Raw genomic sequence first — 27,912 nt, forward strand, 5'->3', positions numbered from 1 at the left:
AGGGGCACTCAGGATCGATGCGGGTGTTTACATTTTGAAACTTTAAAACGGAATTAAAACAGACCAGGAATGACGATTAGCCTGGCCATATTAGCGGGGACTGATGTTGAACAATGCAAATGGCAAGTTAAAGGGGAGTCTGCACTCTAATCTCAATTTATACCCGTCTTGATAATATGTCCGGTGACATGCTTCTGACAAATTACACCCAAAATTCAGAATTATATTACACGTTTGTGCCCCCACCCCCACTAAAGACCGTTGGCTGAAATTCGAATATTTTGGGACGGGGGTCCTTTTCCAATACAAATTCACCCCACCCCACCAATGGCCAGTTTTCCCCAATACTGTAGTCCAAAAAGCAACTAGAGACTAATGAGTTGCGCTTGTAAATTGCTAACTCAGTAAAGATTTCCTTGGTGGTGTACTATATTCATACTTCATGGGAGGGTACGTGCCCCAGAGACCCAACTATTAGTATAAAAGCTGTTAAAATGCCGAAGTTTCATTTTTCTTTTCAAGAAAACATGAACCTGATATAAACAGAAAACCCCAATACCAGCTTTATTTGTGGAAACAAAAATATTCCAACCAATCATGGTCCAAAAACAAAGAAGTGACAAATATGATATCCCACCCTCCAAAACCTTTCACCCCAAGCTTTACCCCTTCAATGAACTAAATTACACAATGCTTATAACTGAGGTTGAGCTAAACATATATCAGGATTAATTAAGAGATAAAACAAAGAAATTAGTTAACATTAAAAAGTCCAAAAATGGTGACAAAGGATTCTGATAGTCAAAAGTAAACACAACATTAAAATGTCCTTAAAAGGCCTTATGAGACATACAGTACATCTTTATTGTCGTAAACTGGTCTATTACAAATAATATTCAACGTATGAACCACACCACTCGTGATTTTAGCCACTGATTAAAACAATCATATCTTAAAATGTGTGCACACACACAAAGGTCCTAAGTAACATGAAAATTAACCTGATTGCACCTCTATTTATGGTCTTTCATCAAGTGGAGGTTTGATTATCACTCTAATCTTGAGAGGCTGTTCATTCCTTTTACCAGCCGGAGCCACAAAATATGGCTTTCAGGAGTAACTTTGGCATGGAAATAAGGAGCTTTAAGTCAGTGTCACAGAATGCCTTTCCATGCACTCGAACGTAGACAATAGAAGAATGTGTACACACGCCCGCACACACTGCATGCAAACCTGCACAGGAGAAAACGAAGCACCACATGGCCGCACACTCTTACACTACTCTAGTTGGGTTTTTTGTTTTGTTTTTCATGTGTGGGATTATCTCCTTACAATCTGGTTTAGGCATCCCCCTGCATAGCGCCTGAGTCAGAACATAGGCTAACAATAACAAGAGGTAAAACATGACACTACAAATGAGGACTGATACCTCATCTGAGTTCTAAATGTTTTCCTCTCCTCTTACTCAGCCCTACTGCTGCTCTCAAGGCACTATGTGTTGGTGACACTGTATCATTAAAAACACTTGGATATTGTCTCTACTCAAAAACTCAGCCTTCGTTCCTATCATGGCACATTTGAACCCCTCGATGAATGTACTTAATAAACCCTCCCTCCCCATACGTCCGTCTGACTTGTCAGATGTTCTCATTAGGCCCGTTAAACGGTATCTATAGGCCAGGGACCAAAGTTTCAATGTCAATCAATTTTACGTCAAATCTGCCTGAGCTTGCTGATGTGCGATGGATGATCAGAAATTGAGTGTCCGTACAAGTTTTTTGGGCCCTCCCCCAACATCAAATTCTCAATGCAAGCTGTGCATCTGCACTTAAAGGGCAACTTTCCGTTCTGTCACAGCCTATAGCAGAAGGCAGGTGGACTTCTTGCCACGTTTCTTGGCCTGCAACGCGGCTCGAGTTGCCATCTCAAAGACTTCCCGCACGCCATCTTTGGTTTTGGCAGAGCACTCCTGATAGCCATAGGCACAAATGCGGTTTGCCATCTCTTTGCCCTCTTCGCATCTCACTGGTTCCTACAAAAGATTTTAGAAGCAATGTTTACATTTGGACGAGACAACGAAACAAAAATACACAACGTTGTTGTGAATTATTTCACCTGTTTCATTTTGGCAAGCTCCCGCCGGGTGTGCTCATCATTTCGCAGATCTCTTTTATTACCCACTAGAATGATGGGAACATTTGGGCAGAAATGTTTCACTTCTGGCGTCCACTTTTCCGGGATGTTCTCTGGCGGGAGTTGAACAGACATTAGCACCTTATGTTAACATTAATATGGGAAAGCTTCAGGATGTAAACGTTGACACAAACAGTACCTAAACTATCCGGACTGTCTACAGAGAAACACATGAGAATAACATCAGTGTCAGGGTAGGAGAGAGGCCTCAATCGGTCGTAGTCTTCTTGACCCGCTGTATCCCAAAGTGCTAGTTCTACCTGAAATGAGAATAGAAGAGAGGAGAAGTAATGCAGTTGCTAATATACTTGGCATTAAAGATAAGAAACTCACTATCTCACCTGTTTGCTATCCACTTCAATGTCAGCCACATAGTTCTCAAACACTGTGGGGACGTAGACCTCTGGGAACTGGTCCTTACTGAAGACGATGAGCAGACAGGTCTTTCCACATGCTCCATCTCCAACTATGACCAACTTTTTCCTAATAGCAGCCATCTACAGAAAGGATTTTAAGAAAATGTTAGGCGCACCACTTTCACTTCCCCCCCCCCCCCCCCCCCCCCCTGTTTTGAGCCTTAATTGCTGTTGTATTGTTCAACTGCAATGAAGCAATGAAGCAAGAGAATTGGGCAGGACATAGTGCAAAGATGTTTGCCAAAACGATTTATTATTGTGAAGGTTTAATAATGACATTAATTTAAAACTGGACCCAGTTGCATTGCGTAAAGTGCAACGCAATGTTGTCCAGTGTGCGACGGAAGCTTAAACGTGCCAAAAATAAGAACTATCTTCCGTGTCTTTGAATCCGTCCAAACAGCAAAATGATCGTCATACCTGAATTTAATCAAACAAGGCCACCATCGTCCAGCTTCCTACCGAATGCTATCTGGTGTGTTGACAGACAGCTATGGATCACTTTCTTATTAGCCGGTGGCGTGTCAAAATGACGTCGTTTGACATTCCTAAGGTTCACTGAGATGATTAGACGCAGAATTGTAAGTACGGCGTCCGGATCTTCAAGTGTTACTGTAGCCTGGGCCTGTCAGTCAAGCTAACGTTAGCAAGTACGAGGCTAAAGCTAGGATGGTGGATTTACTGATTTATATAGTCAGCATTTAGCGATTACGTTATGACATGACTAAAACAAAACACTACCACATCGCTGTACTTGGAGTCAGTACAAGAGACTCGTGTAAAGTTTGAAAGCTGTTACTGAAAAGAGTTACCACTTGATGTTTCTGCGTCCGCCTTTCCTCCTCTTTCTGGCCGATTGTTTGACTCCGCCCATCATTCAAGCGCATGCGCGTACGGCGTCACCAGTTCAGGGTGTCCCCCGCCTACTGCCCAAAGCCAGCTGAGATAGGCTCCAGCACCCCCCGCGACCCTTGTGAGGAATAAGCGGTCGAGAAAATGAATGTATGTATGTATTTGTATAATAATGTGAATTTAGTGTTCATATATGTAAAATGTTTATCCCTTTCAGACCCGCATCTTTCCTGGGCAAAAATTAATAATAATAATACTGCGATTGGCTGACAAACAGTCCAGGGCGTACCCCGCCTACTGCCCATAGCCAGTTGAAATAAGCTCCAGCACCCCCCGCGACCCTTGTAAGGAGCAAGCGGGTCAGAAAATGGATGGATGGATAATAATTTATTTTGATTTGTTTTAACTGATTTTGACTCTTTTGAACAACACGGGAAAAAATGTAGGGGTTATCTTATGTTTTTGTTATAGTGGACGCCAGGATTATATGGCTGTAACATGTAAATTTACCAAGTTTATATGTAATAACATTTTTAATATATGAACATCGATCATACAAATTAACTTGCGATTCTGATCGTCTAGCCAGGATCCAATCCTGAACCAGAAGTGTTGACATCTTCCAACTTATGTGCTTTTATTGGTTTAGACATGCAAATATGTCATGTCCACAGCAATCATATATGGGTCTGAAGGGGTTTTTAATGTAACTTCATTGTTTATTGTAAGTTATGTTTGTTAAAGTTGAAGAAATACGTACCAATTTCATCTTATTTTAGAATTGGTTTGATCATAGTATTATTTGGGTGAGTAATTGTTCAATAGCAGAGGAGTTTTATTTATTTATGAGGAATTCCTTCAATGCTATCAGGTATCTAATGCCTAAACAGTTTGCTGTAGCATCAAAGGTTGATCATATGATACAATGCAGATAATATTTGTATCTGGCTCTGCGTTTGACGTCCATATTACTGATGTTCTGGGTGCCCTCATTGGTTAAATAAAAACATTTTGGAAAAGAAAAAAAAAAGCAGAAAGCGACAGTTCTCATTGCTTTCTTGTTTGTCGAACTCAATATTGTATTCATGCCTTGTTTGGTTTCCAATTCAAAACCTAAAAACAAAGGTCTTGAATGACTAACTTTGGATTTGTGTATATGAAATTTTGCCAAAATAATTATCAAGTTAATCAGAAACTTTTTTTTTTTTTTTTTTGCTTCATTCACTATCATCTTTACAGAAACCAAACAGTACATTTTCCCATAAAAGACAGAAATTAAGAGTCAATATCAATTATAAATCGAGGCACCTCTTTCCAGAATCTGTTGGTATAAGGGCAATGCCAAAATAGATGGACCAGTGTTTCAGGGGACATTTCACAGAATGAGCAATCAACAAAAATGTCTTTCTTGAACCTAAGAACATTTTTGACAGGATAATATCTATGTATTATTTGGGAGCGGTATAAGATGTATTCTCCTGAGTTTGTGAACTCACAAATACCGCGACAATTCATCTTGCGAGAGCAAGGTTATAACATTTTGTAATGTCTAAAACATCTACTTTCATGACCCAACAACAAAAGGCTTGTAGCAAACACCAAAATAACCACAAACTGCATTTTTTCCCCCCTTAGTGTAAAGGTCTTTAAAAATTACCATTTAAGGATAGCACAAAACTGCTGAACAAGAAACCAACATTTAGTGCAAGAACACATTTTGTGATTTTTTTCACAACACTTTTTTAAAATATATTTTACTTTTTTTTTTTTTTAAATCTTAAGGGTTTAAGTATCCCCCTGGCTTTTTTGTTGTTATTGTTGTTGTATTAATAACATGTTTGTGATGTGTTTTCAAGTTCTTTGTATAACTTGTTTAAAATTATATAATAAAGTAACAAAAATAATAATAATAACAATAATAATAATAATAATAAATAATAATAAATTTGTACCGCTCCCGCTGAGAACCGCCATTCCGAACCACTGACAGTTCGGACCAATCACAGAGCGACATTGTGTTTGAGGGCGGGATATGCAACTGTGACGAAACCAGGAAGTCAGTGCCAACGCCAGAGCTAACAAACAAACCTAACATGGACGAATGTATGCTGCAATTAATTATGTTCTTGCAGAATTACTCACTGTTTCCTTGTTGAATGTTGAACAGCGAGAGGCGCTTCGTACATTTCTAGCTGGTAAGATGTTTGTGCTTTTGCCCCCTTCGGCAAGAACGAAGACGAAATTTTCACCCATGGCCGTGATTGGTTAAAACAAACGTGTAGAATGACGCATCGTCCAATCAGCTCAAATTATTGTACAGAATGTCCCCAACCCCCGTAGCACTAATGAAAAATTGTGGCCCCTTCCAGCATTTTGAAGTTGTCCATCCTTGGTCTAAATTCGACATACTGTGGTGCGCCCTGCCTACTGTCAATTGGGTTAGGTTTCTGTTTACCAGTGACACCACAAGGGATAAGCAGAATAAAATGGAATCAATGTGCATTCACTTTAAAATACTTATTTTAAAAAAGTATACCTTTATTCATTTTGTCTATTTACACCCACTTCCACAAAATGGTGGCACAAAGATTGGAAACAAAATAAACAAAATGTTATGTAATGACTGTCTGGTAGTTCCATGTCCTTGAGTTGAGGTGGTTGGACTCAAGCATGAATCTTGTCAGCCATGAGATTTTTTTGCTTCAATGTTCACACGCAGGCCTTCAAAATTTGGGCATCCTCTTAAGGCATCTCCTCTGTCGTATCTCTCACTGTTACGATTCTTCTCCTTGACAAAATCACCTCTTCAGATTGTGGTCCCGCATTTATCTAATCTGCCTTTTGGACCACACATTTCCTTGGGATTGAAATGTTCAGAAATGAGAGCGTGGCTGCACTGTGTTGGTGTCTATGGTCAGTGATGGTTAAAAAAAAGGTCTCCGATTGGCTTTCAGGTTCAGAGGTCTATTTCCTTGTAGTGATGGCGTTGTTGCTGCGCTGGTAGAATAACACGTAGGCTTGATTGCTCTGAAGCTGGCTCTCAGAAACTGCTGACACACTGTTGGGTAGATAGAGACTAAACGTGAGATGGTGCTCCAGTTTGGGGCGAAATGTGTATCAGTACAGAAGAATACAAGGTTGTTATATGAAGTCAAGTGAATTCCAGTTCTTTAAATGGACATTGCGGAAAACAAAATGTAGTCTCACCTGGAATCATTGTAGTAACACCATCCATTCTCATCAGAACAACAAGCTGTGTAGTGACCCATGTTGACAGTCCCCACGTGGTTGCATATTGCATATAAATCATATAATACTTCCCCTGTAAGGACATACAGAGACACAAAAATGATTCTTTCCTCAGTTGAGCCACTTTTTACACTGCAAAAACCGAAATCATAACAAAGATATAATTTCCTAAATTTGCTTATTTTGTTAAGTTATTTGTACTTAAAATGAAATTGTCAGACAAGATCATAGTGCTTATTTTTAGATACTTTTTACTTAACTCATTTGTTCCCAAAAACGTATAAATACGTTCTATTTTAAATGTTAACATGCTCCAAAGACGTATTTATACGTTTAAAAAAAAATATATATGCTAGAGCATACAGGCTTTGATGCAGCCTCTGAACAGATGACAACCGCCAGCAGGTGGCAGTAGAGTATAAGAGATCAACCAGGGCCATGTTTTCTCCATAGTTTCAAACAGATTTGTGAATAATGATGAAACTTAGCTATATTCTAATGCTAATTGTTGCAAAACAGAAGCAGATAGAAATATACTAATGTCCTCCCCCCACCCCCCCCTGATAACAGAAGCACCTAATCTTTCTTCAGGTAGGTTCCATGTTTTTATACTAATAGAACACAATATTTTTTGGGCCTTGCAAAATCAGTCAAAATACAGTAAAACAGCCGGGAGTGAAATCGGTTGCTTCTGTCAAAATGGCTGGGAGTGAATATGTTAATTATCTTATTTGATCAAGCAGTTTTAGCCTTGAGCGTTAACAGCCAGTTTTAAGTACTGTGAGGCTTAAAATGAGCATTTTCCACATTTTAAGATGGCAACTAACCAACATCAAAAGCCCTGAACTGGGGTTTCATAAAATGAATGTTCTTATTTTAAGATTTTGCATAATCTCGAAATACGATAAATGGAAAAATTACAAGTTATATTTACTAAGCTCATTTTCATCTTTCCAATATTCTTGTGGTAGAGTGCCTACGCCTCAGACTTGGAGGTTGTGGGTTCAATCCCGGCCTGGGTCATATTACCAAAGACAATAAAAATGTGACCTGTTACTTCCCTGCTTGACTGCGTATTTTAAGAAAATCGTTCTATTTATTACAGCTTGGAAAAAGTCAATCTAACTTGTTTTTTTGTTTGTTTGTTTTTTTTTGTATAAAAATACTCTTTTCAAGACCACTGTGGTTGATATGGGAATAGTATTAGTTTCTTATTTTTCTAAATCTTACAGGTAAATTTAAGTATTTTTTTCTTGTTCTGTTGGGAGATCATTTTGCTTATTTGAAGCATTAATTTTCTTATTTTTCTTCAATTTTCTACTGTCGTTTTTGCAGTGTAATTGTCTAATTGACAGTGACCCCCCCCCCCCCCCCACACGCACACACACACACACACACACACACACACACATTTAAAGGAAGTCTTACCGCAGTCAACAGGTCCGTAGGGCCCGAGGTCAAGGTTGGTGAGCGGGAAGGACACGTATGTGGTGCTTTTACTGATCGACCACCGCGACGTCGTGAAACGGTTCAGATCTAAACCAGCGCGTTAAGTATCATAGTGACGCCATTAGCGTAAGCGAGCAGGTGAATTCACAAAGCAGTATAAGGTTGAGGATACGAATCACAATTACATGTGGAAACCTCTGGATGGACAACCGCTTGGTGCTCTCTGTGTGCCTGTTACACCTCTCGCACATCTGAAAACAACACAACAGTTGAAAGTAAGTCGCAAACAAGCTGGACGGAAATTCCTCTCTCAGTCACTCAGCAGCTTTGTTTTCATGTTTCTAGTGGGGAAATGGGTGTGGATTGCCGGTAAGACCTTGTCTGCCAGGTCGAGTCAATCCACCTTCTATGGCTGTAGCGACATGTGTGGAATGTGGCCTGGCATCGTGTGTGAAATAAGCAGGAATGCCTCGGCAGCGTGGCTGCCACACATTATGTCGACACACAACTCACTTTGCACATTCACAGTCAAGGTTGATGTGAAAATCCATAACAGGAGTGTCAAAATCATTTTACTTCAGAGGCCACAAGTGGGCCGGAGACAACAGTTCCACAATTTTCCTATTGTTTTACTACAAATGTTTACAAGTAAAACAAATTCATTGAGTATCATCTTGTTGCAAACGATATGCGCAATCTGAAATGTCTAACAAAAAGTATGATGTCATTTCAGTCAACGGCAAGTACGGCAAAATGGCTGCCCCAGAGATGGGTGGATTTTATGCTTAATTCATATTTATCATAGAGCTGTCAAAATTAATCACGTAATTGACAAGTAATCAATTCTAAAATTAATCGACAGCTATTTTAATAATGAAGTAATTGTTTGGAGCCATTTTTTTTAATTGCCCAAATTCTATGATTTCAGCATATGAGCAAACAGTAATTGTTCACTGATTTCTGTAGTCCTTGATGAAAGAAGACTGATTATCTTCTGTGTTTAATCAAAATAAGATATTTGCAAACATCTGTTTTACTTTGGAAAACAATGACCAAACCACTAACATAGTACAACATCAATCTCCACTTTTTAAAACAATACGAATACAAAATACAAAATAATCACCAATTACTGATTAATAAACAGTAATCAGAGGGAAAATGTTATTTTTAATACACTGTAATGCAAGTTAAAATACATCTGATTAGTCGGTTAATTGATTAAATAATCAATAGATTAATCAATTCTAAAAATATTCGATAGTGACAGCACTTTCCTCATATATGAATCAAAATAGCCTACTAGTGTTTAGATGAGTGGTGCTGCATATTTAGCAGCATTTTTTAAATTGATTTCCCTTACTGTCTTGTTTTAACTGCCTTTGTTTTTATATGTCTGTTTTTTTGTTTTTGTTTTGTTTTTTACTTATCTACAGCACTTTGTATGCAGAAATGTTGTTTTTTTTGTTTTTTGTTTTTAATAGTGCTCTATTAATCAAGTTGAGACGTGTTGACAAGCGCACCAGTCGTGGAATGCATTGAACTTGTTGTTAGTGCGACCTCCAGTGGACAAAATTCGCAATAAAAAAATGTCAGTTTACTAAGTACGTTTGATACCCCTGATTACAGTTTTTAATCAATTCATATTAAGCGGAATTGTCACTCCAGTGTTCAATTCCCCATGAACTCACAGGTGAATTCTCCTTGTCCAGTCTCTCCTCCTGAGAGAAGAGGTCCAGGCACTCCTTGAGCGTCACTTCACCAGCAGTGCAGCGTTTGGGGATAGGCAGCGACAGGTCGCAGAACACGTCGAAGGTGTTGGAGTAGTGAGAACACACGGAGCAGTGTAGCGAGCTGCGCAATTGGCCCGAGAACAGATCTGTATAGGAAGGCCATGTTGGCTAGTTAGCTGCCGCTTGTAACAAGAAGGGAAATATGCTGCTAGTGTACATCTTACCCACAATCTTGCTGTCATCGTTCTCTAAGTGCTTCTTCCATGTCGCAGCTGCCTCTTCAGATATCCTTTTAAGATGACGGGAATCATACAAGAGTCATGATTTTTTTTTTTTTTTTTTTTTTTTTTAATAATGGACCTAGTTTTTAAACACTCACCTAAATCTGGCATATTTTTGTTCTGGGTCCTTTAGTGGCTTTCTAATGTAGGGCTTGCGGTTGATTTCAGTGTGTAGCTTTTCCAAAAGGAACCTGAGAAACTCTTGAGCATCCTGCTGACTGGAGGGAATACGGACAGAAAAAAAAAGGAACAACCTCATTTGGATCATCACCGAATTGTTATTTGTCACTTCATACACTTGTCTCTTTCGTATTCATTGAAACATAAAAAACAAGTAAGGAAAAAAAACTATTTTAAACTATTGTAATTTGCAATTCTAAATACATAAATGGATGTGTGTGCGTGTGAGGGAGGATGAGATTGTAAACATTATGGGGCATATTCACTAAAGGTTTGCGTCGCCTTTGCACTGCGCTAACCGGCAAAAATGGAGCAATCTGGGAGCGCCTAATTCACTAAACACGCGCAGATGGGGAAATCCGTCACTAAGTGTACTGCCAACCAGATTGCGCCACGGTGCGCCGGTGTTATTTGCGCGTCTGTAAATTAGGTAATTTGCATACATTTGACGAAAGATATGCCCACCCTGCAGCGTCTAATTCACTAACGCCAGTGCAAACATCCACACCGCGTTTGCGTGACGCAAATAACATTTTTGGAAAGCATGTATTAACCTGCTGCAACCTCGATCTCCGGGATCATGACAGCAGTGCATGCCATTTGCCGCACAACAAGCGCGGCTGATCACACAGACAGGAGAGAAAGAGAGCGAGAGAGAGAGCGGGGGAAATATTTCCGTGTTAAGTTTAGGACAACATAACGTAACCCGGGCTGATCGGCAATGGCACTTTACGATCATTTTTATGTGCCAGGTGCATACTGTACGGCCACGCCAACCTCTGAAAATATGTTTTTTAAAAATCGATCGCACCAATAATTTGTACTTTATGAATGAATGATGTTGTCGTCCTCTCTGCTCTGTACAGCTTAATGGCGCTCTAAACGCTTACTCTCGGTCCAACCTCACTTTCTGATAATGTCATCTTTCTCGCAACTGTTACTATAACAACCATGTTCTTGCCGCAAATCCATTGCCATGTGTGGTAAATCAGGTGCAAATTTGCTCCAAGCTGTCAGTTTTGTGGGCGTGTTTGCGCCGGTATATGATTAGTGAACAGGTGGGTAACTGGGCGGAGACTGCGGGTGCAGTTGTGGTGCAATATTTCGCGCTATTACCGGACGCATTCTTAGTGAATATGCCCCTATGCATTTTTTTTAGATGTAAAATTGTTCATCGGTTGTAATGTCAATATGCCGATACGCAAAATAAAACATTACAGTAAACATGCTACCATTTTTAATAATCCATAAAAACATACAGTTGTATATTTTTTTTAATTATTTTAGAATATTAAAAAAAAAATCATGTTTTGCTTATATTTAATGTTTATCAGTGTTTTGGGGAAACTTTTGGGGATTTAATTTTTTTTTTTTTTTTTTTTTTTTTTTAATCAACGCATTTCAATAGGTGACTATTATACGTAATTTGTTTTGCTATTTTCGGGTCAATATTGATCCATCTTCTGATAGTTTTTTTTTTTTTTTTTTTTATTCGGTGATCGCCTGCAAAATCCCGATTGTGTAGAAAAGCCTGGTAAATTCTTCTTTCTGCTTAAATTAAACAAGTAAACAAACAAAATCAAAAGAAAACACCTTGGTAGAAGTAAATAGCCCAACATGGAACTTTGTTTACAAGCATAAACACAAATATTTGATAGTGGTGAAAAAGAGAGTTTGTCTCCTACCTGTATCCACTAAAGTAAGGCACAGCGTCTCTGAAAATATTGTAAAACTGTCTTGGATTTACAACCGTGTCGTCTTCTTTCGTATCCCAAAGTCCCGACAATACCTGAGAGAAAGCTTGTAGTGGAGGATAACAACAATAAGCATAAAGGAGCACATACCAATGCAAATGTATGAAATGATGGATGATGTGGGACTATTTATTACCTTCTGTGAGTCTCGGCTCCTCTTTGGAGAATTTGTCATGTCTGTAGGACTTGAGGAGGCAGTAGTCCCGCAGGCCGCGAGTGTGAGACAAACACTGGACTATTGCGTTCAAGAAACACTGCAGCACGAGAGCAGAGCAAACGTGATGAGCAGCTGACCCCAAAAAAATGCTTTTGAGAGAAAAAAAAACCATGACTTACTGTGTTGCCGATGTTTCGAAGACCAACCCTTCCACTTCCCAACGCAAGAAGCTCCTTCTGAATAAACAAAAACCAGATGAGAATAATCTGTGCGCGTTGCCGTATTTGACCCCTGTGCCTTAACCCCAGCGTGTCAGTGATTCTATTTGCATGCACGCTGCGACAGATTTAGCCTTCTTATCTTATTATCAAAACAAGAAAGTCTAAAAGGAGGTCAGTTGCAAACATTCATCCTTTTAGAGATTAAGGAGTGCTGACAGGTGCTTAAACACGTGCATGTTGATGTGCGTACTCCCGACAGTACAGCACGGGTCTCCAACCTGCGGCTTTAGTGCCGCACGTGGCTCTTTCATCCACCTGTTGTGGTCCTTTATGACTTTGGAAAATCAATAACATGGATCTCATTTTAAAGCACTTCTTTTGTTTTGCAAATGCAATCCTAAATTCGAAGACTATAGCGCTCTTGTAACATTAAAAAAACGTTTCTTTTTGTTGTCTGACACCTAGCGGCCACATTTACTGGGGTATTCAACTCCGTGGTCAAACCATTACGGAAGCGTGGAACTGCCAATATGGAGTAAGCAGTTTCAACCAGGCTATGTCATTGGAAGGTATTAGTAAATACCAAATGTTGGCCAAATGCTAAAAACATAGCATTTTTTCCCATAATGCAAAAGGGTAATGCCACATTGCGCATGCACAAGTCAATATCCCGCAGTATTATGGGGGAAATGTTTAGCATTTAACTCAATTTTCCCAATACATTCATCTTTACCAATGTTTTCGGACGACTATCAAAAAGTTCGAACAACTTAACCAAGACGTTCGAACGGCTTTATGAAACTGTTCAAACGATTTTACCAAGACGTTCGAACGACTTTATCAAAACGTTTGAACGACCTAACCAAGGTGTTCGAATGGCTTTATTAAAATTATTAACGATTTCACCAAGACATTCAAACAACTTTACCTGAAATGTTTGAATGACTCTTCTGAGACATTCAAATGACTATCAAAACGTTTAAACGACTTTACTGAGACGTTCAAACCACTTCAACAAGATGTTCCGACGACTTTATCAAAATGTTCAAACAATTTTACCAAGACGTGCGAACAACTTTACCAAGCTGTAAGAACAACTTCATCAAAACGTTTGAAAGACTTCACCTAGACGTTCAAACGGCTTTATGAAAATGTTTGAACGATTTTACTAAGACGTTCAGACAGCTTCAACAAGACGTTCAAACAACTTTACCAAGATGTTCAAACGACTTTTCTGAGACATTCAAATGACTTTATCAAAATGTTTAAACGACTTTACCGAGCTGTTCGAACCCCTTCAGCAAGATGGTCCAACAACTTTATCAAAATGTTCAAACAATTTTACCAAGACGTGCCAACAACTTTACCAAGATGTAAGAACAACTTCATCAAAACGTTTGAAAGACTTCACCAAGACGTTCGAACGACTTTATCAAACCGCTCAAACGATTTGACCAAGTTGTGCAAACGACTTTACCAAGATGTTCGAACACATTTACCAAAATGTTTGACTGACTTTATCAAAACATTTCAAAGACTTTACTTACATGTTCGACAATGTTTACCAATATGTTCGAACGACTATCAAAACATTCGAATGACTTCATCAAAACGTTTGAATGACTTTACCAAGACATTCGAACCACCTTATCAATATGTTCGAACGGCTTTTCAGTACGTTCGACACACATAGCCCAGTCAAAACCGTTTACTCCACATTGGCAGTTCCATGCTTCCGTAAAACATGGAAAAAGCCAAGAAAATAATGTTTAATCCTATGCCTTATCCATACTACAATAAAAACAAACATTGCAGGTGAAATCTTAAAATTGTGTGCAAAAATGAAGGTGACATACATAGGAGTTCAAACTGTTTAATTAGTTCAATGATTCATGACTATTTTTTTGTTGTATTTCATAGAAAACACTGTCGTGTAAACCTCACTTAAAGGGGATTTGTCTGAGGTAGACATTCGAAATGACTCCGAGTAAGGATGCCGACCCTCATGCTGTTGCTTATGGCCCTCAAATGTGCAAAATGAGGATTTGATCCAATATGCATTAGTGCGTACACACACCTCGTTGTCTGCAACCAGCAGAAGCCCCATCAGGGATGTATAGAGGACAGACTGCGAGATATCAGCCGTCTCTCTCTGCAGCCCGTTCTGGGACACCAGGTTTCGACACAAGGCCTTGCAAGAGCCTTCCTGGTTGGCGCCGTCGGCTCCGGGCATCCTCACGTGTCTTACCAGCTGGGATCTCAAGCAGGGGCGGTCCTATTTTCACATGCAGGGTGAAGGCGATATGGTAGTAGCTCATAAGCCTCTCCGCAGAGAGAGAGTCAGCCCCGTTCTAATGAATGAAGTACAGTACAGCAGGGGTATTATCCCTCTTCTCTGCAAATGCAGCTGAAAAACAGGATTAAGTATAAAATGAGCATCCCCTTGAGGTAAGTCTATCTCAAATAAATCCAACTGATCCCCTTGCAAACTAGAGATCCTTTTTGTTGCAATGCAAATCAAATCAAAGTCCGATAATACTAAAATCAACGTATTGAATATTATGTAACGAGTTGAGAGAAATTTAAGCTTTACAAGCACCTGCTAAATATCATTAGCCTCGGTAAATAAACAGTTTGGACTCACCTGATCACTTGGCCGAGCTCATCTGCGAACAAAGAGTCCCGACCTAAGTGTTCCCATCACCTGCTGAGCTTTTAAAAATGCATAGAGGGGATGTGTCTACTGTTTCACTGTTTGCGTGTGTGTGTGTGTGTGTGTGTGCAGGCTAGGACTGAAAGTCTACCTCTGTGTTGCGCCCCGTCACTGGTGTCAGAAGAAAGAGGGAGAGGGAGAAAGAGAGAGCGAGTGACGGAGGATAATCATCTCTAATCTTTTCTCGCTCCTTCTCGCTATACTTAGACACCACACCTACGCATTGCACTTCAACAAACTTTTTAAGTGCCAGTTTATTATTACAAAGATTCACATATGGTACATGAGAAATCAGTAACATTGTTCCAAAGCTGTACAAAATAAAGCCATTCGGTGGGGTTCTCCAAAAGAGAATGAAGAGAGAGGCTCTGCTTCACTCAGCGGCCGGTGACGTCGGCCATGTCGGCGTCACAGCTGAGGCTGAGGTCGGCGATGTGACACAGAGTGGGGTCGGAGTGGGGAGGGGCCACCGACTGCTTGCTCTGGGCCTTCCTGTCTCGAGACTGGACCATGGCCTGGCGGAGGCACGTGACCCATTGCTGCTTACTGAAGGAGTCGTTGGCCTGGAGGTTGTACGAGTGGGCCTTGGAGCGCCCCCTGCTGCTCACACGAAAGCAGTTTTTCACTAGGAGGGCAGAGGACAGAGTAGGTAGGTAAGGAGAGTCCATGGCCAAATTTTTAAATCGGGGATGTACAGTCACGGGAGACAGAGTAAAGAAAAAACAAATGATTAAATCAGGGATGGGCAATTGCCGCATTTGGCTCAAAATTACCATTTGATTCGTTAAAAAAAAAAATTCAGATTTTATGTGTTGATTTTAACCCGCCCCCCACCAACCCCCCTCAACAAAAAATAAAAACTCCCAGTAAAAATGAGAAAAATCCAAAATCTGAAAAACATATTTGCTGGACTGTTAATACGCAGGCATCAAATATAGTTTTAAATTGTAATATAATCATTTACCACTAGATGGCAGACATGTTTTAGTTCCTACAGGCCAAACGTAGCATCTCAATAATATTAACATTAGAGTGAGTTGAATTTCGTGAAAAAATGTACAAAGACTTTTTGCACGTATCATTTTCTTGCTCAGCAGTTCTGTGCTGTCCTTGAATGGTAATTTTTATACAAGAGAGCACTTTGCAATGGAAAAAAAAAATCACAGTGGGAGGCTATTTTGTTTGCTTCAAAACCTTTGTTGTTGGGTTACCATAGTTGATCTTTTATACATCAATTGAAAAATGTATTCGCATAAATCAAACACATTAAAAGCTTGTATTTTTGCATGTATGCACATATTTTAATTTGTCCATCTCTAAAATAGCATTTTTGTCATACATCTGGTTAAGAATTGCATGGTGGTCCTTCAATGCAAAAGTAGAACTGATGAAAATTTGTGGCCTCCTCCAGCATAGAAATTATTATTCTTTTAGTGAGAAAACACGTTTATATGATAGCTAGCTATAATATCTCTAGACTATCAAGGTCATTTCAACTGCTTCCCCTTACATGTGCAAAATTAATTCAGGAAGAGAGGTGCTTCGAACATCAGCTCAGAAAATACCAATTTCCCAGTTTTAATTCAATGTCACATACGGCACTCCGTTTGACTCGTAAATTTGTAAATCAAACGCTATTGCCATTGCATCACCAGCCATGAACCTCACCACACATCACATCACAGATTCATTCACTTACCTTTGTCGTTGCCCCCCGTGAAGGCTCCTCTGAAAGAACCACCTCCTCCGGTTTCCCCATCTGGGATCACCTCCAGGTTTAAGGAGACGTTAGGAAGAGGTTGCCTGTAGACTTGGAAGACATGCCCTCCTTCCCGGTCCTCTCCCGGTCTGGTCAGCACCAGAGCCAGTTCAAACAGGAAGACATGCAGCCGCTGACATACACACAAATTACACAGTTGATATTTACACGGTTACTTCATAAATATGATAATTTCCTCGATCAAGATGGTTGCGTGTACAATACAAGTCAAAAGTTGTAGGACACCCAAATTTATTTTGTATCAAGGACTCCTTCAAGGAGTTTGATAATTTTTTTAGATGAAAGAATGTTTCACGCGAACCCCAAGAAGAAGCAAGCAGAGCTGTTACCTGGCCCTTATTGTTCTTGAGCTCCCCGTGGCAATACAGAAAACGTGACTGCTGGATCTCTGGAAGCCTCTGGCACTCTTCAAGGTAGGTGAGCCCGCGCCGGTAGAACTGACACTCGGCCTCACCCGTTTTTTTGTTGACCTCCGCCACGATACTCTGGATCAATTCCAACTAAGCATAGAATGAAGAAGAACAAAACACTTTTCAAAACAGGAAGTGAAGAAACTGAGCTATTTCTTGGGTTATTAATTTTATGTTTTTGTGAAGACTTCACCAAAATTCAACCCAAAAAGTTTCGTGACAATATGTTCTATGCAGCCCATTAGTCTGAATACGATATTCTGGTTAATATTCTGTTAGTGGAATATGAGTTAAGCAGCAAAATCCAGCAATTTTTATCCATATCAGAAGGCGACCAATTTGCCACTTGCTGTCGAGTGAAAATGACATCACAGCTGCTCAGGATTCAGCAGTGGCGAGCGGTGACTTTTTGTAGAGGACATGCTGAAGACTGACATATACGAGCGCCGTAAGGGCACGAGCGAAAAAATTTTGGGGTATTTTTATTATTAATTTCAATATTAAATATTTTATACCGCTGTGTAGGTATAAAATGAAAGCAGAAATATTCAGGACTGACGCAGGTTGATACGCACACACTGTAATGTAACCAGTTCCGTGGTGTATGAAATGACAAAATCCCAATTTGCCAGTTCGTTGGAGTTTACAGTATTCGGAACTGGCTCGTGCCCATGATGTAAACTCAACCCGGAGAAGGGAAAAGATGACATCGCAGAAAAGCCGCAAGAGGTTTCAACCAACAATAAAGTTTACTAACCTATTTGGACAGCCACCTAGTCACTGATGTTTCTCGTATGTCCTTTCTTGAAAGTGAGGAACGAAATTCATCCCCGTTTTTGATGATTACTCCAGTAGGACGACCACTTTAAATGATATTTTCGCTGTACCATTCCTGGAGCGTGCCGGAGGAGCCTCCTCAGGTATTAAATATGGCCATTTGCCGGCCCTCTATCTCCGGGATGCAAAGCCACTGACTGCTAGCCAGTGCTAGTTACAATATAACCACCACAGTACAACAGCTCTCAATGAAAGCAGGGAAAAAAGTACAACAACAAACAACATTAACTGAACTGCACACCACCGAGCCAACCCTCCCTCCATCCCGCAAGACCTGTGTTGCGTTCACTAACAGTCAGACTTCATAGTGCTCAACAACCACACTTAGTTCGTTACACTTCCTTTCCTCAAAAGTTCTCCGGGAAAAGGGCACTCGTTGGGATTTGGTGATGAACTTGAACTGAACAATGACTGTTGACCACAGAACAAGCCAAGTAAGCCAATTTCGCGCATGCACGTTGTCAGATAGGCTGCGTGACCGAAAGCTTTTTTGCCATTCAAAAGCCGCACGTACCGAAACAATGTTCACGGAACTAACACAATTGATTTCTCATTGTGTATGCGCGAAACAAAGAGTTGACTTCTCTGCTCCCCGAGAGGAAAACAAGACAAAATATACAGGAATTTAAGACCCAAACGGTAGAACTACGGTATTGTATTTTAGAGGACACTGCCAGAAATATTTTCAATGATTTTATTTTGAAGAGGTCGGGCAAGCGCCGCCTAATAGCTTACTAGGACGGAATGCCACTGGGTTTCAAATAGCAACCAATCACAGCTCAGCTTCAGAAAACAGGTGAGCTGTGATTGGTCGTTGCCTGAGCAAACTGTGATGTCATCTTCAGTCGCCAGCAAAATGGCTGGTCCCTGAGATGGATCGAAATGGCTGGATTGTGCTTCATAACTCATATTCCACAAATGTAAGGAGGAGGAGTGAGGTCACATATAACATATTCTCAAGAAATGTTGAAGGTTGATTTTCCCTTTAAAGGGATATTTGACTCATTGAACAATTTTCAGCAGTGAAAGGTTAATATTTTGCCCAGAATGAATTTGATAACGTCATTATTTTTCATGTATAATTAATACCTTTAAAAAATTATTTTTCTACTTTCTGTCGAGGAATTAGGTAACGGCCAATCATGGCTCACCTGTTTTCTGGGTTTGGTCAGTAAACTGAGCCATAATTGGTCGTTACCTAATTCCTCAGCACAGGTGATGTCATCATCAGTCCACAGCAAGTAGAAAAATTACTTTTTAAAGGTATTAATTGTACATGAAAAATAATGAAGTTACCACATTAATTATAGACATAATATTCACTTTTACTGCTGATAATGGCTCAATGAGTCAAATCTCCCTTTAATTCACAAAGTAGGAAACAGAAATATCAAACGTAATAAAAAATAATGCAATAAATTAAAAATAAAATACAAATACATACACATGAAAAGTGTTGACAAATTGAAAAGAACACTTCTAAAACATCCCTAGGAAACAACTATATCCCATCAGTGAATTACATAAAATCTGCAACAGAGAACCACCATGCAATACATTACGTATTCCGTCTAACGCCGTGTTCACTCACTGCGTCAGGCAATGTGAACTCATCGGGATGCTCAGCAGGTGTGCACTTCTGAATCTCTTTCAGCAAAAGAGGATATTTCACCAAACGGCTTCGAGGGAGATCCAGGAAGTTCCAGAGGTCCAATTTCCTGCTGAACGACGACTCCTGGCACAGGCGCAAGAACTTTTCCACCCGCTTCTCTTGCTTCTTGTGGTCCAGCAACGCTTTGGCTTCCACTTGGTTGCAGCAGTAAGTCACGTAGGCCTCCAGGCAAGGAAACTGCTCAGAGCAAAGACAGACGGGAAGTTCATTGAGAGGCTAGATGAGTAGAATATGTGAGGGGGGAAAAAAATAACTAGTAAATAGACCAACCCAATTCATCAGAGTGGGAGCCACTTCGCCCACAGTTTTCTTCGAGCCTCTCAGACGCTCCAGACGGCTCAGCAGATCTTTTTTCAAGCAAAAAGCAGGTGTCTTGTCTTAATCGTCTTTACAACAACTTAAATGCCAATGCAGAATTCTGATTTGACCAAAAACAAGCATACAATAACTCATTTATTGTATGATGTGCAACACAAGAGTGATTGGTCACCTTCATGTAGAGGAATGAGAGTGTCCAGAGTGCCAAAAATCTGCCTGAGTTCACTCTCGGACATGATGTCCAGTTTCAGCATGGGCTCAAAGTACACCTGGTGAAATCAATACAATGAGTACAGATGTGACTTTTCGTTCTGACCGCTCTGATCTCACCAGTGGTAATGAAATTCCATTTTAGGCTTTTAAATATTAGCCTACAAGCCAGTGATTCTGGTACTAAGTACCACTAGTGGTATGCAGGTTGCCTGTCGTGGTATGTCAAATAATGACTACTTATACAATTCAGCTGCATTTATTTATTTATTTATTTATTTATTTATTTTAGACTTAGTGCAATGCATTTAGTCATTAAGAAATGTTTTTTTTTTTTGTACTTATATTTTGGTGCATATTTTTAATCGCTTTTCTAAATTCAAAATTAATGTATTCAATTAATTAAAATTCAATCAATCAATCAATCAATATCCAACTTTTATGTACAATACATTTTAATTAGTGTTCCGATACCGTTTTTAAAAAAAGAAAATTTATTAGCGTTGGAATTAATGGTATCGGCATGTTACTTGTGAGTAGTCACCGATACCGATACCACTTTTTTAATGCAGTATCGGCACCTCTGCCGATACCAGTATCGGTATCGGAACAACACTAATTTTTTTTTTTTTTTTTTTAAAGAAAATGAGGAAGGAACAACACTAATTTTAATCAAATCTTTTTTTTTTATTAGCACATTTTAGACCAATATTTAAGTGCAACGTTATTGTTTAAACTGTGCATAATGTTTAAAATTTAATCGCATGACTTCAATAGTTAACTCACAATTTAATTACAATGTTTTTATTTTAAATGCACAATAAAATATACATTTTCACACCCTTAACATAAGTGGAAAAATTGTTAAAATAGAAATATGGCTGCATCTGTTAGTCAGTGATACAGTAATTTCATAATAAAATTGAATTGTAAAGCATGTGACATTGACTCGTGTTGGTCATTTTTCTGCCACTAGATGGCATAATTGCATTTGTAAGACAGTGACAGCTCAGTGCATTTTTCATTTCACATTCAGCGCTATCCAATCTTTAACATGAAGTAACGTTGCAATTCTGCACATTTTTAAAATTATAAAATACAACTTGACCCCAGTCTCCACCAATATATGCATTATTATTACTACATTTATTACTGCTAAATTTTGGACAGGCTTTCCAAGTAAGGGGCGGTCATTAAAGTGATACTTTCCTTATTTAGCCATTTTTGGCAGTCAAACATTATTCATTATTTTTCATGTACAATTAGTACCTTTAAAAACACATTTTGCAACTTGCTGTCGACTGAAAATGACATCACAAGGGCTTAGGTAACCAATCACAGCTCAGCTTGTGAATGTCACATGACCAAACCAAACAGGTGAGCTGTGGTTGGTTACCTAAGCCCTTGTGATGTCATTTTCAGTCGACAGCAAGTTGCAAAATGTGTTTTTAAAGGTACTAATTGTACATGAAAAATAATTAAAGTATCAAATTAATTATAGACAAAATATTCACTTTTTATTGCTATAATGGGTTGAATAAGTGAAGTGTCCCTTTAATCGTGCGTTAAAAAAAAAGAAAAAAAAGTAGCAAGAGGAACTTTAAATTAACCCAAAAGTAACGCACTAATTTTGACAACCCTTTGTATGAAATAAAGGAAAAGGAAAAAAAAAAATCATTTTTGATGAACACTTGAGCCTACTCGCTACTGTAATAATTGTATGTTGGTCATTGTTATGGTCCTTAATGTAAGACTATGCAAATGTATTTATTTTACAAGTGCATGTACAGTTGTACTTCTAAGTGTACATAACTGGAAGATATATTATGAATTGGAGAGCGTATCACAGTTGTGTACCTTCTTAACAAGACTGAGGTCTTCAATGAGTTGTCGCTCCCCCTCAGTCAGCTCATAGATCACCTGCAGAGGAGGCGAGGACGCGTCACACAAAACGCACACACTTGCATAACACGCGTGATGCACAGACGACGCCGACGCGAGCTCTCAACAGCTGACCGTTCAATAAAGGAAGTTGAGCCTCCTTGTTTCAGCTCACATCCTCTTTCGCAATCCTCCCAAGAACACAAACAGCTTGATTCGAGCGCTCCCTCTCCTCATTCCTCACTCACCTCTTGCCGTTTGATCTCCTTGGCGGTGAGGTTGTGACTTTCCACCGTGTCGCTCCAACACTGGCTGTGGCGCCTCCGCGGAAAGGACGGGCCCTTGTTGCGAGAGCGCAGGGGCGGCGTGGGCAAAGGTCGCGCTTCGGTACGGAAACTGATGGAGCGCTGGAAAGAACACCTGAATGAGCGCGCGCGTTTGACTCGACCGCTACACCGAGCGTGTCGCCGCCGCTGTTACCGAAATGGACTGCCCGATGCGTTTGAGCGCGGGGGTCTTCACCGGGGTGATGACCCCTGTTAGGCTGTTGGACTTGACCACTGGTTTGACCCGTTTGTTGCTCGGCTCCTACCAGGGTAATTCAAGAGTGCAAATTTGACTCATGTGAGAAAGCAAAATTCATCAGGGTGGCTCAGTGGTTCAATTGTTACCGACATGGAAAACTCACCTCTGAGTCATTCATGTGCTCGGGCAACATTTCAAATTCCTCTTGCTCCACCTCCTCCTCCTCCTCCTCATCCTGAAGAAAACAAAAACCAAAAACAAAACATATATAAAGTCTACACACCCCTGCTCAAATGCCAGCTCTTTTGGGATAGACATCAGTCCATTTCAAAACTTTTTTGTCACCATTAAAGAGGTCAAGCCCAAATTATGTTGTATGCAGCCCCACTAGTTTGTGGAATATGAATAAAGCAGCGAAATCCATCTGTTTAATTGTTTTTAATCACCGATCTGTGTATATATATCACTGGATGATCGGCTAAGACTTTTGAAGCTGCAAGGCCGCCATATTGCTCCTCCCAAGAAACGTTTCTTGGCATACGATCCTATACATTTACAGAATCGAAATTGGAGAACATTTGAGACAGTACTTCGTAGAAACAGCATGATTTATGTTGTTTTATATTTGTTAAACATAAACAAGAGGACTTCAGACATTTTACAACTTGCCTTAAATACATATATAATGCTGCATTCGAGGATGGCCGGAAGTCGGATATGTCAGTTTATTTTTTTTCCCCAGTTCTGACCTGAAATCGTTCCGAGGCGAACGTAAACAACCAAAATGGTGGATAGTAATAAATTGTTCTTTAATTTGGTCCTCAAAACTCTTTTTGACCTCCAGCAAACTTGCCTTCTCGCAATTTTGCTTCATTTATTGTTTTCATCTTATTTTATAATCATGCCATACAGTTGAGAAGTTCACCGTATAATTTCATACAGGGGAGATAGCGGCATACTGTCACGTACGTTGTGTTATGTAAAGTTATGTCGAGTATTTATGAATGAAGAACGCTATCTAGTTTTATACTCGAGTAAATTGTATTTTACCATTCATGGTCTGTGTTTCCAAAGCGGAAACCATTGTAGAGTGACGTCATTTTGTAGTCCGTCGGTGAAGTCGGGGTCCTTTTTCTTTCCCGACTTCACAAGTAGAATCTCCGCGTTCAAGGGGGCGTTCCCGTACATACTTCATGGATTAAACTCGGAAAATTCCAACTTTCGACCATCCTCGATTGCAGCATAAATTATACGCTTCCTGATGTTTACAGGAGGAAACTTGTATATATTTTTTAAATTAAAGAATTATAATTGTAATTCAACAAAAGATGCCTCTGCCAAATCTAATCTTGATGTGTTATATTAGGACTCTTAATGATTAGATAGGTGACTAGAGCACAGGTCTCAAACTCCAGTCCTCGAGGGCCGCAGTCATGCATGTTTTAGAGGTTTCCCTCCTCAAACACACCTGATTCATCAGCAAGCTCTGCGAGAACCTGATAATGATCCTCACTATATGACACAGCTGTGTTTGAGGACAGAAACCTCTAAAACATGCAGGACTGCGGCCCTCGAGGACTGGAGTTTGAGACCTGTGGCCTTGACAGTATAAGTACAGAGACGATTTTGAATAGATCAGTTCCTCTTCCGCATATTAATACAAGTAGAAGAGGGCTCCGCAGCTGTGTACTTGATCTTTCTGGCATCCAGTAAATATTTCAACTGAGAACATGCAGTCTTCTGGTTATTACTGTTAGTATAATAGCGTGAGCATTAAGATACAAGAACCAGTGAAAGTTCCAACCCAGAACTTTACAAGGGTCTAACGAACTGAGCATTAAAGAAAAAGGAGGTCTTCAAAGCAGCACATAACGTCCTCTTGTTAACAGTGCAACCCCACCCAAACCCCAATGCCCTCCCAACTGCGCCCCCCGGCCTATACCAAGAGACTACGAGCTGCATGAGTCTAATCTGTACGTATGCGTCTGGTTTATACAGTAGTCTGCTTGCGAGATGGGAGGAGTAAGATGGTCGTCCTGTGGCTTCAACGGCTTGTACGGGCCATCGGCTATCCAGTCATATATACAGATCAGTGTTTTTTTTTTAGCTATCAAATGGGGCGGCCATTTTGCAACTTGCTGTTGACTGGAAATGATGTCACAAGTGCTGGCTCAGGTCATGACCAATCACGGCTCAGCTTGCAAACATCACATGACCAAACTCAGAGAATAGATGAGCGGTGATTGGTCTTTATGTGAGCCCTGAGCAACTGTGATGTCATTTTCAGCCGACAGCAAGTGACAAAATGGCCGCCCCCGTGAGATGGATAAAAACAGGTGGATGTTGCTTTCATATTCAACAAATGAAGACAATCAGATTGATTTTTTGTAGGAAGAGTTAGTTGATTCCAAAACAAATTCAAAATGGAGGACTTCCTGTCCATTCCTGCTGAAGAAAAACAGCCCCAAAACATGATGCTTCCTTCACCGTGCAACACTTTGTTCTATGATGACCAGGGAACGCTTCCGCAAAATAAATCGTTTCAAATAATGGCAAAATGTACACCTATAGTAACAACTTTATCTCAGTTTAGTTTTACATGTCAAAAAGTTTTTAGCAGAAAAAAGTTGTATGGTTTCCCTTGGTGGTCTTTATTATTTAGGCTGTAGATTTGTTTAAGCTATTTGTAGTGTGTGTAGATATTTTATATCCACAGTAAATGTAAAAAATAAATAGGGCAAACTCCGCAGAGTCATGAGAGCTCAGGAAAGTGCAACAAGAGCTGTTGCGTGGCACGGCCTTCTCATTTCCTGTGTGGCTTCTTTCAAAGAGGAAGAGTGTTGAAAGGGTCCCTGTGTAGTAAAATACAAGACGACGTCTCGCTACAACATGCTGTAAATGCAGAAATCTAATTCACTTTAAATTGTTGACAGCGAAACACTTCCGTGATGATTCACAAAATAATCAGCGGCGTTTAAAAGCTTTTGTGCACTCATTTGCTCGGCTCGCCGTGATCAGCAAGGTTAGGTTTGGTTGACTAACATCCGCTGGCAACAAAGACATCAAGATGGGAGTTTAAGTAGACAACTCACTTCTGAGATTCTGATCACAGGCTCAGGGGTCGAGTCTTGTTTTCTCTTCTTCTAAAACGGGACAATGATGTGAGGTAAATGCAAAAAAAAAAAAAAAAAAAAAAGTTAGTTTCAAGTGGTTGCGCACCAATGGAGATACTTACTCCGGCATGGTCAAAAGTGGTTGTGGTCAGTGTTTCTCCTCTTTGTGACCTCAAAAATAAATGTTCATATTATTTTCATGGTAAACATGAAAATTGTACAACCAAATAGTTATACTCAGTCACTATATATGGATAGAAAGTTATAGCATAACTAGTAGAATCAATTAGCAAACCAGCCATACCTGGATGTTCTTGTTTCAGTGCTTTCTTCCACCTCCATCTTTCGTCTTTAAATCCTTGTCACAAAGCCATTATTCCCAAAAAACGAGAAACGTTGAAAAGCAGCCAGGCTCGTTTTAGTGGTAGTGTGACGCTGCGCAGTTCAACAGAGCGGTGCAAACTCCTTCCACCTTGCTTGGTTATCTTGCGCTCAACCACATCCTTTTGGGGCTGGACTTGACTTGTGCATTCGCTCTTCTCGATAACCTACTTCAATCTGACACACATTGCTTGAATCTCACAAACTGATGGCTGTACTCGAGCTGCAATACTTTGCAAAGAGGAAGTGAGAGTACATTTTGCAAAGGCCAACTCGATTTAGAAATTGTAGTAATTACTAATAAAATTAATACAGCTCTTTGAAATCAATGGTAGAGAGCCTAAAAAGTGCCTCCTTAAATATACTCTAAAAACATTCAGATGTATTGGATAAGGGGAGGGGTGAAATGTTTGTCTTTTTTTTTTTTTTCATCCTAATGAGAAACCTAAACCTTTGTTTGAACAAGCAAGTTTTCTTAATTAAAAACTTTCTCGTTAGGATGACAAACGTCATTAGCTGCAAGCATTAGCTTATTTAGCAGACTACAAGACTTCTGACATTTTCAATGTTATTTTTTCACCCCCAATGTGAATTAAACTAGGTACTGCATTGTCAATACGCTCAGAAATGTAAACGGAAATGCAGTTATTGTCTCTCTCATGCGACCATGCAATAGACTACTTTCTCATTAGGAAAATAAACTCCCAACAAGAAACTTCCTCATCTAAATGAGAAAGTTTCTCATTTAAACATTTTTCTCATCCCAATGTATATTATGTATACATGTGCCTCTCCCCCAAATAGTCACTTTAAAGGCTCCATATAGACTTGCTCTGATTACATTGCCTTGTCAGGAATCAAGATTTATAACAATGCTATAGTCCCAAGCTCAAAGTACCTCATTTCACAATAAGAGAGGTCGTTTGCTTTTGATGTGACTATCACATTTCAACATGCACATTATTTTAATATACACTACTCACAAAATTTAGGTATATTTGGCTTTCAGGTGAAATTTCAGGATGAGCTTTAATATGCATTCAAACCTTTATAGATGAACTTAACTCTTTTGCTCCCCAAAAATGTACACAAATACATTCTATTTTAACTGTTTTAAGTGTCCCAAAGACATATTTACCATACATGTTTTTTTGTTGGCTTTGATGCAGCCTCTCTACTGCAAAGAACGGTTGAAAGGAAAGAAAAGAAAAAAAGAAGAAAAAAAAAGTAATGACACAAACGGCCAACAGGTGGCAGCAGATTATAAGCGATCAACCAGTGCCATGTTGAAAAAAGCTCAATTACTCACAATTCTAAATAAATAGATTTGTGAATGATGAAACTTAGCTATATTGTAATGCTAATTGCTGCAAAATGTTAACAGAACACAATATTCTGCGAGCCTTGCAAAATCAGTCAAAATCCAGTATAACAGCCGGAGTGAAGGTGATTGCTTCTTGGAGTTAATGTGACATTCTCTAAGCTTTGAACGCACGTGTCCAACTGTTAAATGTTTCAGGACTTTCTGCACAAGTTGCTGTTCCCTAACGAGGAGCTTAACGGCAAAATTCACTAACAACAATACTC

At 39.7% G+C, this 27,912-nt stretch overlaps 4 protein-coding genes across 6 annotated transcripts in view; 1 reads left to right on the top strand and 3 right to left on the bottom strand.

The window, feature by feature from the left end:
• LOC144014067 (uncharacterized) overlaps positions 1-27,912 on the top strand; it is a 491,860-nt gene that overhangs the window by 152,522 nt on the left and 311,426 nt on the right. The window lies entirely within an intron of this gene.
• On the bottom strand, positions 538-3,541 carry LOC144014053 (rho-related GTP-binding protein RhoA-C-like). Of its 2 annotated transcripts, none has more exons than XM_077513547.1 (5): positions 3,422-3,541; positions 2,535-2,690; positions 2,333-2,453; positions 2,116-2,246; positions 538-2,032 (listed from the first exon to the last, which is right to left on the bottom strand). In XM_077513547.1, exons 1-5 carry the CDS (start codon positions 3,494-3,496, stop codon positions 1,859-1,861), a joined length of 657 nt encoding a protein of 218 aa, XP_077369673.1. In that variant the 5' UTR covers positions 3,497-3,541; the 3' UTR covers positions 538-1,858. The 2 variants fall into 2 exon arrangements, with proteins under 2 accessions (XP_077369673.1, XP_077369675.1); XM_077513549.1 differs by lacking the exon at positions 3,422-3,541 and adding an exon at positions 3,030-3,414.
• usp21 (ubiquitin specific peptidase 21) lies at positions 5,270-15,304 on the bottom strand. Of its 2 annotated transcripts, none has more exons than XM_077513552.1 (12): positions 15,130-15,304; positions 14,563-14,836; positions 12,444-12,500; positions 12,244-12,361; positions 12,039-12,153; positions 10,272-10,391; positions 10,117-10,181; positions 9,851-10,038; positions 8,332-8,410; positions 8,139-8,246; positions 6,669-6,783; positions 5,270-6,519 (listed from the first exon to the last, which is right to left on the bottom strand). In XM_077513552.1, the coding sequence occupies exons 2-12, from the start codon at positions 14,716-14,718 to the stop codon at positions 6,426-6,428; spliced, it is 1,215 nt and encodes a 404-aa protein (XP_077369678.1). In that variant the 5' UTR covers positions 14,719-14,836; positions 15,130-15,304; the 3' UTR covers positions 5,270-6,425. The 2 variants fall into 2 exon arrangements, with proteins under 2 accessions (XP_077369678.1, XP_077369677.1); XM_077513551.1 differs by having other exon boundaries at positions 14,563-14,892.
• On the bottom strand, positions 15,435-26,497 carry arhgef3l (Rho guanine nucleotide exchange factor (GEF) 3, like). Its single transcript, XM_077513550.1, has 13 exons — positions 26,249-26,497; positions 26,067-26,115; positions 25,924-25,974; positions 22,995-23,066; positions 22,787-22,894; positions 22,555-22,713; positions 22,283-22,345; positions 20,388-20,484; positions 20,168-20,244; positions 19,817-20,074; positions 17,308-17,478; positions 16,898-17,090; positions 15,435-15,823 (listed from the first exon to the last, which is right to left on the bottom strand). The coding sequence occupies exons 1-13, from the start codon at positions 26,284-26,286 to the stop codon at positions 15,576-15,578; spliced, it is 1,584 nt and encodes a 527-aa protein (XP_077369676.1). The 5' UTR covers positions 26,287-26,497; the 3' UTR covers positions 15,435-15,575.

The sequence above is a fragment of the Festucalex cinctus genome, chromosome 2, assembly GCF_051991245.1.
Source record: "Festucalex cinctus isolate MCC-2025b chromosome 2, RoL_Fcin_1.0, whole genome shotgun sequence".
Lineage (NCBI taxonomy): Eukaryota > Metazoa > Chordata > Actinopteri > Syngnathiformes > Syngnathidae > Festucalex > Festucalex cinctus.